Source organism: Podarcis erhardii, assembly GCF_964252035.2.
Source record: "Podarcis erhardii genome assembly, chromosome: 7".
Taxonomy (NCBI): domain Eukaryota; kingdom Metazoa; phylum Chordata; class Lepidosauria; order Squamata; family Lacertidae; genus Podarcis; species Podarcis erhardii.
In genome coordinates, this window is record NC_138511.1 from 79,287,539 (window position 1) to 79,301,381 (window position 13,843).

The window sequence follows — 13,843 nt, forward strand, 5'->3', positions numbered from 1 at the left end:
GGGTCGGTGCGCACCAACCCCTCTCGCTCTCCAGGCTTCGTGGACCTCTCCGCAAGCAGCGGGAGCCAGCACTGGGCTCCCACGGCTTGCAGAGAGCTGCCTGTTTGGGGACTGGGGTCAGCGGAAGCTCAGGCCTTCCCAGCCCCGAGCCTTGGGGGGATTTTTTTTTTTTTGCCTTTATTTCCCCCCCAAAAAACTAGGTGCGCCTTATGGGACGGTGCGTCCTATAGGGCAAAAAATATGGTAGATTGCTTCTGACATGAGTCATGTTTATTTCCTAGTGTTAGGTCCTGCTTTAGTTCCTTGTAATTCTCAGAGCATCAGAAACGCTTCAAAGAGTCAATTTGAAAGCAGTAAAATCAGTTATTTATTTGTCATGAGAAAAAGGTACAGACAGGCTAATGCTCATTGCCTGCCCTGCCAAAAAGAAGAGCCCCCTCTCTGGGCTTGCCAGCCTTTTTATACCCCCTGTGACGGTCTATCATCTGATTTCCCAGAAAACATGTGATTTACAAGAAATGGTATAGAATTAAAACTTTTGTTTTTCCATAAAAGGGGCTAACTTCCTAATTTCACATATTCTAGTTCCTCCCTCCTCCTGGGCTGCTGGAGTTGGGATAGCAACCCGTTATCTTTTGGCTGAGCAATCAGTCATTTCTCATGCTTCTATGGGAAGGGGGGGTCTATAGGGAGAGGAAGCCCAAAGAGATACTTGCTTTTATTATTATTAGGTAAATAAGATAATATAATTAGCTATATACGTAGGAAAGTTTTTCTATATATAATATGTGTGTGTGTATATATGTATATATATATGCAGGTTTTGGTGTCCTCGGGTGTCTTCCCGTGTAAAAGTTGGGGTGTCTAGGCGACGTTTCGACGAGGTCTCACTCGTCATCTTCAGGCTGGTGCTTTCGGCTTCTTGTTACTGGAACAGAGCAGGATCTCAGTGTTTGAGTTCCTATAAATACTGTAGAGGGGGTGTGGTGTATAGCCTCCAATGTTCTGGGCAGAGAGGAAGTTCCCAGGCTAGTGTGCCTTTTCTTCTTTTGTTCCTTAATTACTTGAGAGATATCTTGAGTGATTTCTTGAGTGATATCCTGAGTACCACTTAGGTGGGTCATTAGGTGTGGATTAGTTGTTAAAGTCTTTGTGTCTTGACCTCTTGAACTTTGTGAAGAGTTTTCCTGAGAAGATGGCTGTACTGTACTTAGTTGTGCTCTGGCTTGGCTTCGTGTATAGGGGCGAGCTGTGGTTTTGTGGCTTGTGTCAGCCAGATCTGTGTAGGGATTGCAGGGGGGTGCAGCATCCGGAGGTGCCACCATGGATTGGCTACTGGATGGTGTCTGTAATTCATCTGTGGAGAGGGTCTGGGTTTGGGTCTGGTGTGGTTGATTGGTGTTGGCGTTCTGTGTGCCTCTGGATCTGGTGTCAGTTTTTGTGGGGAGGGCTAATTTCCAGATGTCTGGCAAGCGGGATGTGTCGTCACGCTTGTTCATGTTGTGAGGGTGTTTCTCTATCTCGATGGCTTCCATGATTATTCTCTTGTGGTGATGTTCCGTGTTAAAGAGCAATTTGGAATCTGCAAAATTAATTTCGTGTCCTGTTTCTTTCATGTGTTGGAAAAGAGAGGAAGTTTTTTCTTCTTTTTTGACGGCATTCTTGTGTTCTGCGATACGTGCATTTATTCGTCTGTTTGTTTGTCCAATGTACGTGGCTGGGCAGACTTTGCAGGGTATTTCATAGATCCCTTGGTTTTCCAACTGGATTTTATCCTTGGGGTTTCTGAGGATATTGGCTATTTTTTGGTTGGTGCAAAAGGCTGTTTTGATATTGTGTTTATGGAGGATTTTGCTAATTTTATCTGTAGTGCCCTTGATATAAGGAAGGAGGGCCATGCCATTGTTTTCTTCTGTGTCTTGGTTTTTGGGGGGTGTTTCCTTTTGGATTAGCTTCGTAATCCTGTTTTGCTGGTATCCATTGGCAATTAACACGTTTGAGAGATTCTGTAACTCAGTTGTCAAGTGGTCTTTGTCAGCCAGGCGTTTGGTTCTGGAGATGAGAGTCTTGGCTACGGAGTTTATTTGTGCAGGGTGGTGGTGTGATTGTGCATGTAAGTAGCGGTTGGTGTGTGTTTTTTTCCGGTAGATAGTGTGTCCTAGGGAGCCATCAGGTTTTTTGTAGATTAGGACGTCAAGGAAGGGAAGTTGGTTGTTGGCTTCTATTTCCATAGTGAATTGTATTTTGGGGTGTAAGTTGTTGAGATGTGTGAGGAAGCTATCCAGTTTTTCTTTCCCGTGTGGCCAAATTACAAAGGTGTCGTCAACATATCTGAGCCAAAGTTTGGGTTTGTGTTCTGACTTGTCTAAAGCATTGGTTTCAAAGTGTTCCATGTACAGGTTTGCGATGACCGGTGAGAGGGGTGATCCCATAGGTGCTCCTTCTATCTGTTTGTATCTTTGTCCATTGTGGATGAAGTACGTGTTGGTTAGGCAGTGGTTGGTCAGGTCCAAGATGTATTCGGGGGGATTGTATTTGTTTTGAATAGCTGTCAAGGCTTCATTAATGGGCACTTGTGTGAAGAGAGATACAACATCGAAGCTCACAAGTAGGTCATTAGGATGTAGGTTTTGCTTCTTTATTGTTTCTATGAACTGGAAGGAGTTTGGTACGTGTGAAGAGATGGATTCTGCATAGGGCTGAAGTTGCTTGGCGAGAAATTTAGCGAGATTTTGTAGAGGTGAGCCTATGGAGCTGACTATTGGTCTGAGTGGTGTTCCTTCTTTGTGTATCTTGGGGAGGCCGTAGAGTTTGGGGCATCTGGATGATTTTTCTCTGGGGATGATTCTTAGCTGGATTTCTTCACTGATAGGAGAGGCTTTTATTTTGGATTTGGTGGTTTTTTCCAGGTAGGTGGTGGGATCTGTTTTTATAGGTTTGTAGGCAGGATCTTGGAGTAGATTTGATAGTTTTGCTTGGTAGTCCGATGTGTTCATCACCACTGTGGCATTACCTTTGTCTGCTGGGAGAATGATTATGTTGTTGTCTTTCCTCAGGTTGGTGAGTGCTTTCTGTTCTTCTTTGTGTAAATTGCTTCTGGGTGGTTTGCTGGAGCAGAGGATGTTGGTGACTTCAAGTCTGATTTTATTGGCTTCATCTGGGTTGATTTTGGTTAGGCTAGCTTCGACTCCGCATATGATGTTTTCCGTGGGGATGCGTCTCGGGGCGACTGCAAAGTTGAAACCTTTGGAGAGTACTTTGGTTTCAGTTGTGGTGAGGATCCTGTCTGATATGTTATGTACTGTTTGTTTCATGGGTTGCTGTGGAGGGTGGCTGGGCTTCTGGCGTTTCTCTAGTTTGTGGAGTTTGTTGGTGTGTGTGTCTGTCTTATGTGAGGTCTCCGTTTCAGCTCTCCAGACGGCTAGTTGTTTGCATTTGTCCCAGAGTGCAGGGTGGATTTTGTTACAGAGTTTGAGGTGAAGAGTGAGTAGATCTTTGTTGGTTTGGTCTAGTAGGTATCTTTTCTTGTGTAGTTCGTTTCTGATTAGGGATAGTTCAGTTCGTTTCAGGATCCTTTCGGTGGCTGGGGTTTTAGAATGGAATTTAAGTTGGAAGCATGTGGGAATTAAGTTGTTGTCTCGGCAGTTGCGTAGGAACAAGAGATCACATAAGATGGTGGCTCTTCGGACTTCTAGTTTCTCGTAGGTTCTTGTCAGCTGGAAGGTTTCCTCCCCGTAGAGGTAAGATATTTGCTTTCGTAGATTTTCACGGGTACAGGAATGCAGGTTTTGGTGTCCTCGGGTGTCTTCCCGTGTAAAAGTTGGGGTGTCTAGGCGACGTTTCGACGAGGTCTCACTCGTCATCTTCAGGCTGGTGCTTTCGGCTTCTTGTTACTGGAAGTTCCAGTAACAAGAAGCCGAAAGCACCAGCCTGAAGATGACGAGTGAGACCTCGTCGAAACGTCGCCTAGACACCCCAACTTTTACACGGGAAGACACCCGAGGACACCAAAACCTGCATATATATATATATATATATATATATATATATATATGAAACCAATAGAGATTTTAGTGTAAGAGATAATATAGGAATATAACATCCATCAAAGAGAGACTACCCCCAGCCCAGCCCTCCCTCTGCTAGAAGAACAGTTCATTGTTTTATGGCTAGGTTTTATGACCTTGGCACATTCCTGCAAGGGGCCCAGGATATTTCAGTCTGTTAAAGAAAGAAGGTTTGTTCTGCCACAGGCAGAAGGAAGAAGAGCAGTGTTGGATATAAAAAAGAAAATAATATACTATAAAATAATAGCCTTATGGCCCTTCAGTAGGATTTAGAAGTGTCTATAGAAGGGTCAGTTATGTCAGTTTAGGAATTTTGCCTACATTAATTAACCAAGTGGATAAGTAAAAAAATAAAAATGAAAATCGGGGTCAAGAATACAATCTTCAAGATGCCTTTACAACTTTCCCTATGCATAATTAGCCATGAATGATATTTAAAGCAACATAATTGGATACCTAGGTGCATGAAACAGCTCATAAACTGGTTATGGTCCCTTTAAGGTAACATTCAATTAGATGATCCAAATATGGGCCTTACAACCCACCTATCTTATCCAGGTGTCGTCCTAAATGACCCTTGAACTGCTTCTGGTCAGTCTTTTAATTGACAAAATAAGCACTGACATAGCTGGCAGTTATTATTAATTATTATTATTTATTGAATTTATATACTGCCCTGTACCTGCAGGTCTCAGGGAATTCACAGAAAGTGACGGTTAGTTCATTGCTGAAGTGCAAAAGACAGCCAGAAACTCTGTACAAAGATAAGGGACTAAGAGCATATGCTTTCATACAGCCTACACCATAATCAATGGCAGGAAAACCTTCTGAGAGATTGAGAAGGGAAGAAAGTTCACACTCCCCCAGTTCCCTTTATGTAAAGGTCATTCATCTCAAAGACCAATGGTGACTTTGTCCCATGCTCAGTCCTGAACCCAGATTGTGTCTAGATTATATTTTATCCAAGAGTACTTGCAGCTGCCCCACCAAAACCTAGGGTGGATTGCATTAAAATAACACAGAGATAAAAAACAGAGAAAAACATCAGCATGCTCACTATACTTTTGATTTTGGCAGTTCCTGATCGCAACATGATGGCTGAAAATGGTTTGCAGTGCCCATCCTGCTTCTCCAAAGCGGAGGAAATGTGTAAAAGTGAGAAGACCATCAACTGCCTAGAGAATGAGACCCAGTGTGTTGTTTTTAAAGGACTTATTTATACCAGTAAGATTGCTACTCAGACAAGGAAAAAAGGCCTAGTAATTCTTGGTTATGCAGACTCTCTCCGTGTCTCCTCCTCTCCCTTCCTCCCTTTCCCTTGCATGTTGCTGGAACAATGAGAGGGATCATATTTCTCATTGATCCGACTATGCACCCTTCCGTATTGTTTTGCCTGCCTGGTCTGTGTCCTTTAACTCTCATAATGCCACTTGATTGTCTGGAAGGAGGATTCAGAGTGAGATGTGTATATAAAATACCCTTCTGAACAAAAGTAAAAAAAAGGCATTGATTGCTTCACCCCAGTTGAATCCGGATCTCTCCACAACTAGGATGCAGTCCAGGACAATATGTGTCCATCTTCCTCAAAACAAATATTTATTATGTAAAAGGAATGTATTACATTTCCTTAAATTCTGTAACAATGAGCAGTATCTGGTTAACTCAGACCATTAGTGCAAGGATTTACAGTTGTGCCAGAGAATTTATTCTATCTTCTGCATGTATGTGCTCTGTATCCTCCCAAAATCTGCTCCACAGAATTGGGAAAACCCTCAGAATTCATTTAGGGGATACACAGAAGGAGGAAGAGAGGGGGGATATGTTCCCTTCTACAACCATACATTATTTTGTTGATGTCATGATTTAGCTACATCCGTAAAGATAAAGCGCTTTATATGCATTATAACAATTTGACACCAGATGGCACCTGGGAGTCCCGTCTTTCATTAACAGGATTTCCTATTACCTCTGGTTAATAACTTAATTAATTCCGGAGGTCCGTTCTTAACCTGAAACCATTCTTTCAGCATATTTTTCAGGAATAAGGCTACATTGAGAGGGAATTTGGAATGAATGGGGGAGGGACATATGGCTGATTTGCCTCAGGAGGACAGAGGCAGATTCCAGGCCATTTGTGATGCTTCAGCCCTACATTCTTTCTTCTATTATTTCTGCTGCCCTTTATAGCCTTGGCTTTGCTAGTTTCTCTTTTAAGGGTTGAGTAACAATTCTGAGGTGAGTACCTGATTGGCTCTTGGGAGTCGCCTTTTTCACCTGCTTTATGTTTGATGTGTTTAACACGAAAATAGATATGGTAAAATAAAAGGAGGATTCTCTGGATACTTAGATCACAGTGGGGCAATGAGGGAGACTTAGTTGGCACCCAACCATCCTGAGAGACAATGAAGTGCATCTCAAGCTTTTTTTTGCTGCTGGATCACCCTGTTGACTTACGGCAGGTTCACTCAAGGTTCAGACACCAGGGAGGGAGTGTTGTTTTCAGATCTTGCTGTGTGGCCGTAGCATGTGACTTTTAGCATGCCCAGGAGATGGCAGGGATAGAATTCCTCCCATTTTATTGCAACTCACCTGCCCACAAGAATTTGATTTGGTTAATCTTATCAATTAAGCGTGTTATCAAATTCTCCGATTTCATTATATCTTATAAGTATAACCTGTTTATTAATATTCTTTGTGTCTTGAGAGTCCTTTGAGATTTCTTAAATATACTATTTTAAAAACTAACTTAGTAAAATTATCATTCACCGTCACAGGCACCATCTCCAAGTCCCGAAGTAAAGAACTAATGTCAATATTTCTCTCCCCCCCCCCCCCCAGGTCTAATTCATATCCAGAATTTCACTTTCCAAGGTTGTGGAACAACAGATTTTTGTGCCATCGGGAAAAATCAAAGAAACATAAATGGAGCTGGGAGCTTTGTCCTTTCTGTTATCCAAGAAAGTTGTTACAATGCTTCACGAATCTCACACCAGCCTGAACATGAAGAGTGAATTGGACAGTGTAGACCTCCAAAATCTATGGCAATGAGGGGGAATTGGAGGCCTAGTGTTGAAATTCAGGACTCAGGATCTCTGTTTCTTTCTTTTTTGCTTTTGGTTGAAGTAAAGGGAAGAAAGGGGCAGAGAAAAAGAGGTCAGAATATGGGAATTGTGGATTCTAGCTTCAAAGAATGCTGTTGTGTATCATTAAAAAACAGTTAAGTTTTCATTATAATGGTTACAATACAAAATAAATGGTTATGGAGAATCAAATGCTGGTTCTCAGATCTGTTTCTTTCAGATACAAATGCAATTATGATTTATTGATTAGCCACACCTATTACGAAAGGCGCAATACATAAAACAGAATAAAAACAAAATGAACACATTGCACAACGAAAATTATTATTAGAATCAGATGATTCCTTAGATAAGAGGTTTCTCCTTTGAAAGATTTAAATTTGGGCATATTTTAAGGCAGAGTTCATTGGAGCTCAGCTCAGGCATCTCTCAGATTAGTGCCATTGTCATTCTAAGAGAACAAGGAACAAGTTCGTGGTGAACTCTGGCACTGGCAAATCTAGAAAAATGGTGCTGATCCCTACAAACCTTTCTCCTTATAATCGTAACTGTAAAGGCAAAACAGATCAATTTTTCAGAGGGGTAAGGGGATTTGTCCCTTAATAAATAGTTCAGCATATAACCAATCCATCTCTCAATTGGGAGATTTAAATATTTGAACAAAGCTTCTCTTAAGTCCTCATAGATGGAACAAACCAGTAAGTAGTTGGGTGAATATTCAGGCCCCTTACCTTTACATAGGCAAACGACATAGGGGATTCGGTGAGAGCAGCCTTCAACTATGACAGAGTTGTAAAAGCTTTTCCACGTTTGGTATTTGTGATGTGCTTACATAGTGAGGGGCCTGAATGGGTACTTTGGCATACGAAGGTGCAGGACTGTCTCTCTCCCCCCCCCCCCCATGAGGCAAGGTGAGGCAACCATCTTAGGTGGCTGGGTCCATAGGGGCAGCTGATCTGGCTTAGAAGGAATTCCTTGCCCCTGCTGCTGACACAGTGGCAACAACAGCCGCACTGCGCTTCTTAAAGACCAGATTTGCCCCTCCCCCACAATCAGGTTGCCTCTTCAGTGGCCTCTTGGCCAATAGTAGGCGCTTCTGGTCTCCTCCTATGCTTCTTTCCTGTGGTGATCTTTATTCCTCACCCTTTGCATTGTTCCAGATGTCGATCTGCACTTATCTCTTATTCCCTGGAATGAGAAGGCATTATTTTGTGGTTTGCTTCAGCTGCCAACATGTCTTGGGACAGACTTTCCAAGGAGCACATTTGACCATGAAATTATGCTTCTAAATATGATATTTCATATGACAAGGTGTCACCTCAACATCTAACACACTCAGAATATCTCAAGGAAGATCATAATCATCAATAATTTGTAGTATTATCTTATTCCAAGATGGAGGCTCTCTGTTGTTAAAATCTGAATCTCCTTGAAACCTCCATCCCATTTTTAAATTTTATCAATAAATACCTAAGAGAAAGTATATGCATTCTGACCTTCACTGAACAAACACCAGTTTACATAGGAGGCAACTCCAAGGTGGCAAGGGGTCTTCACTCCACCACCCTGACCCATAAAATGCCTGAGGGAGCTGGTCCCTCCCAAAGTTGATGGGCATGGCAACTGGTCTGTCTGTCTCTCCTAGTTGCCTTCAGACAGGGTGCCATAGACACTGCCCCCCCCCAATTCCTCTGATTGAGCAGCCTGGCAGGATACTTTGGTCATGCATACAACAGGCATCAGTAGTATTAGTATACTACCTCCTGTCTATTGGTTATGCCCCACCCCTCTAGAGTTTGACTGAAGATGTCATATGACACTGCACTCCAAAAGTCCTATCTCAGATGTCCCACCTCCAAGGGCCACTATGAAATAACTTGGGGGCGGGATCCACATAACCCAATCTGTGATGATGGCACACCACTGCCTCCTTCAAGTAGATAGGGACCACCCCCTCTTTCAAGGAGGCGTTAATCACCTCCCAGACCCAGTCGGCTGTACCCTCCCTGCTACTTTTCCTCAGACAACAGGGGCAAGGGGCAATGTCCCTGAATCTTACTAATTGAAACTCATCCAACACATCAGGGCTAGACAGTGCTCTGGATACCCCTTGAGTTTCATCTGCTGTAACAGCTGAGTCAGGTTCCCAGTGGATGCAATCAATTTCATCCTCAAAATGCTTTGTAAACAAGTCACAGCACTGACAAGTCACAAGCACATTCCCCGGCTCCCAATGACAGGCCCTCCCCATTTTCACCTTGGACCTTTCCTTTTTCTCACCCAGCCTCTCACCCTGGGAGATGCCCACTTCTCCACCTCTCCACCTGGTTACTGGCACCAGGTTCAGATTTCCCACCACCACCATTTGCAGCACATTAAGCATTTTATTTTATTTTATTTTTTAAGCCCAGACCAATGTTTCATATCATCATGCAATTGAGATATTTTAGCATTACCTCATCTTTGTGACCCCCTTTTTTTTTAGTGCAAGGGGTTTCCTAATTAATGAAACATTGAAAATAAATGGAGAGGGAAATTGCCACATTTTCTTAGATGTGATTACACACATATGACTTTACTCCATCCTTTAGAAATTCTGTTAGTATAAGCAAATACAAAAGGCACACCCATAGAAAGGAAATGAGTAGAGGGAGGTTGTGGCAATCACACAGGCTCCCTGGACGTTTCACGGTCTATTGACCCTGTGCCACCACTGCGGTTAGCTTTCTTCGCTGCCACCACCCCGCTTCTTACGGGGTCACATGGAGTCCAGACAGTTGTTAACATAAACAAATAATCAAGTTTCTTTTTAAAGGCAGGAACAAGCGTATGGTTACAGTTTGTTTCTCTCTTGTCAGTTTCCTAATCTTAGTTCCTAACAACTTCAAAGTGAATTATTCCCAACAATCTATCTAACTCCCTAACAATTCCTCTCACTCTCCCACAATACCACTCGACCAACCCATACCTAAGCCACCTCGTGCTTCTCCAACACCCAAGCCTCAACTCCCAACTCCCAAACCTCAACTGACTTTTCAAAAGCTCCCACTCTATCTTTTACTCCCCCCTCGCATTCTCACTGGCCAATCACATCACACCCATTTAAACCCTTTCCTTGACGCATCCTAATTAATGAAACATTGAAAATGAATGGAGAGGAGAAATGCCACATTTTCTTAGATGTGATTACACACATATGACTTTACTTCATCCTTTAGAAATTCTGTTAGTATAACCAAAAACAAAAGACACACCCATAGAAAGGAAATGAGTAGAAGGAGGTATATTTAAAATAAAATTAACAGCAATAATGATGGCAATGTTGATGCTGCTAGGATGTATAAAAGCTAGAACATCATAAAAGTAGGAAAGGAAGTAAAATAAAGTATGAGAAACAGTAAAAAGAGAAAGATTGAAGGAAGGGAGGGAGGAGAAAGAAAAGAGAAAAAAAGAGAGGAATGTGTGTGTGTGTGTTTAAAATGGACATAATAGCTGTTCAGAAGTCAGATCACTGAAAATAGGTTACAAGAGGAGATGTTATCTACAACCCTTTCAGTCATGTAGCTCTACTATGTCCAACCTGTAGATCGCGATTGACTGTTTGATCGTGAAAAGAATTCTGCTGGACCGCTGTTTCCGAGGCCTCACCTTCCATATCGTGCTCACTCTGCCAGAAACAAACCAAGCAGCCTCATCCCATGGAGTGCCATGGTCAGATCACTTCCTGGTGCAACTGGACTTCTCCACGACCCTTCCCCTCTGCAGGGAGGTGGGACCAATTCGGATGGTCCGCCCCCGCCACTTAATGGATCCAAATGGTTTCCAGAGAGTGGTAGGGGATGCTTTATCCCATGTTGATGGCCTTTCAGCTGATTCCCTGGTGGCCCGCTGGAATGCGGAGTTAACCAGGGCTATTGACTGCCTGGCTCCGAAGCGCCCTCTCCGATTGCATGGAGCCCGGACAGCCCCGTGGTTTTCTTCGGAGCTGAGGGCGATGAAACAATCACTGAGACGGCTAGAGCATCGGTGGCAGAAAACTCACTCCGAATCTGACCGGACACAGGTTAGAGCTCAACGTCGAGCCTACCAAGTGGCGATAGCGACGGCGAAGAAGACTTTCTTCACCGCCTCTATTGCATCTGCAGAAAATAGTAGCAGGAGACTCTTTCAGGTGGTCCACAATTTAATGGAACCACCTTTACCACTGGGGCCTTGTAAAGGCCCCAAGATCTCCTGCAACGATTTTGCAAAGTTTTTTGCAGATAAAATCGCTCATATTCGGAAGGAGCTAGACACCACCGTGGGAGCAGGGCTGGGGCGGGAGAGTGCTAGAGCCCTGTCTGGTAAAGTTGCATGGCATGGAATCAATTTCAATCCGTTACCCCCGAGGATGTGGACAGGCTGCTTGGACGCGTGAAACCAGCCACCTGTCTCCTTGATCCTTGCCCATCCTGGCTAATAAAAGCAAGCCGGGAAGGGCTGGGCGATGGGCTCTGCGGGGTGGTGAATGCTTCCCTCTGTGAGGGAACATTCCCAGATCCGCTGAAAGAGGCGGTCGTTAAACCGCTTCTTAAAAAACCATCTTTAGACCCGGCCAGTATGGCCAACTATCGCCCAGTCTCAAATCTTCCATTCTTGGGCAAGGTGATTGAGCGTGTGGTTGCTGAACAACTCCAGGCACGCCTGGAAGAAGTGGACCATTTGGATCCCTTCCAATCGGGGTTCAGGCCTCATCATGGGACTGAAACTGCCTTGGTCGCACTGGTTGATCATCTCCGGCGAGCTAGGGACAAAGGTGAGAGTTGTTTCCTAGTTCTGCTGGATCTCTCAGCGGCCTTTGATACAATCGACCATAACATCCTTCTGGACCGTCTAGAGGGGTTGGGAGCTGGGGGCACTGTTATACAGTGGTTTCGCTCCTTCCTCCCGGGCCGTGTTCAGAAAGTGGTGGTGGGGGATGAGTGTTCAGACCCTTGGGCCCTCACTTGTGGGGTACCTCAGGGTTCCGTCCTCTCCCCCATGCTTTTTAACATCTATATGAAGACGCTGGGAGAAATCATCAGGGGTTTGGACTGGGTGTCCATCAATATGCAGATGATACCCAGCTCTACCTCTCTTTCAAATCAGAACCAGTGAAGGCAGTGAAGGTCCTGTGTGAGTGCCTGGAGGCGGTTGGAGGATGGATGGCGGCTAATGGATTGAAGCTGAATCCTGACAAGACAGAAGTACTGTTCTTGGGGGACAGGGGGCGGGCTGGTGTGGAGGACTCCCTGGTCCTGAATAGGGTAACTGTGCCCCTGAAGGACCAGGTGCGTAGCCTGGGAGTCATTTTGGACTCACAGCTGTCCATGGAGGCGCAGGTCAATTCTGTATCCAGGGCAGCTGTCTACCAACTCCACCTGGTACGCAGGCTGAGACCCTACCTGCCCGCGGACTGTCTCGCCAGAGTGGTGCAGGCTCTAGTTATCTCCCGCTTGGACTACTGCAATGCGCTCTACGTGGGGCTACCTTTGAAGGTGACTCGGAAACTACAGCTAATCCAGAATGCGGCAACCACTCTGGTGACTGGGGGCGGCCGCCGAGACCACATAACACCGGTCTTGAAAGACCTACATTGGCTCCCAGTACGTTTCCGAGCACAATTCAAAGTGTTGGTGTTGACCTTTAAAGCCCTAAACGGCCTCGGCCCAGTATACCTGAAGGAGCGTCTCCACCCCCATCGTTCTGCCCGGACGCTGAGGTCCAGCGCCGAGGGCCTTCTGGCGGTTCCCTCATTGCGAGAAGCAAAGCTACAGGGAACCAGGCAGAGGGCCTTTTCGGTAGTGGCGCCCGCCCTGTGGAACGCCCTCCCATCAGATGTCAAAACGATAAACAACTACCTGACATTCAGAAGACATCTTAAGGCAGCCCTGTTCAGGGAAGTTTTTAATGTATATTTTAGTGTTTTCTGGTTTCTATGGAAGCCGCCCAGAGTGGCTTGGGAAACCCAGCCAGATGGGAGGGGGAACAAATAATAAATTATTATTATTATTATTATTATTATTATCCCAAGCTCCTCTCATGGGAGGGGATGTTCTGATGCTGCACGCGCCCACCCTGCGCCCAGCCCTGTCCCATCAGGGAAGCAGCTGGTGAGCTACTCTCACAAGATGGGGTTTTTTAAACCTGCCCCTGCCCCTTACCGGAGGAAACCTCGCTTGTTGGATGCAGCCCCTGCAAAGGACGTGCCTGCCCCACCCTGAGGGAGGACAAGCGCCCACCCCAGCAAGGTTCGGTGTGCAGGGGCCGCAGTAAAAGCAACTTTCTCTTTGGATGCCATGCTTGCGTTGCTTGCATCATCATCATCATCATCATCATTGATCAATTAATTAAAATTATTACTTGCTATCTTGCCCAGGGCAGCTCCAAGTGACTAACAAACAACACCCCACAGAGAGGGAGGGGGTATTGGTTTGTGAGAAGGGGTCAACCTGGTTTTCATTATGTGCTTTGTGTTTTTCTCTTGTAAACTGTCCTGAAATCAACAGCTGAAGGGCAGTATTCAAATGTTTTAAAAATAAAAATAAACCAAAGTATGGGCAGGGTGGGTCGGAATTACATTAGAAACACCCCTTCCCTTCAGGTCCAGGAGACACCTGTGGGTACAAAGGATGTCTGGGCGATTCCAGAAAGCAGGAATTAAATGACCACTCTCTG

At 44.8% G+C, this 13,843-nt stretch overlaps 1 protein-coding gene across 1 annotated transcript in view; it reads left to right on the plus strand.

Moving 5' to 3' along the window:
• LOC309346004 (phospholipase A2 inhibitor and Ly6/PLAUR domain-containing protein-like) overlaps positions 1 to 7,609 on the plus strand; it is a 184,402-nt gene extending 176,793 nt beyond the window's left edge. The window contains exon 5 of the mRNA XM_081869621.1: positions 6,906 to 7,609. Within this exon, the coding sequence (XP_081725747.1) occupies positions 6,906 to 7,078 (173 nt within the window). The 3' untranslated portion in view covers positions 7,079 to 7,609. The remainder of the gene's footprint in view (positions 1 to 6,905) is intronic.
• The last annotated feature ends 6,234 nt before the right edge of the window (positions 7,610 to 13,843 follow it).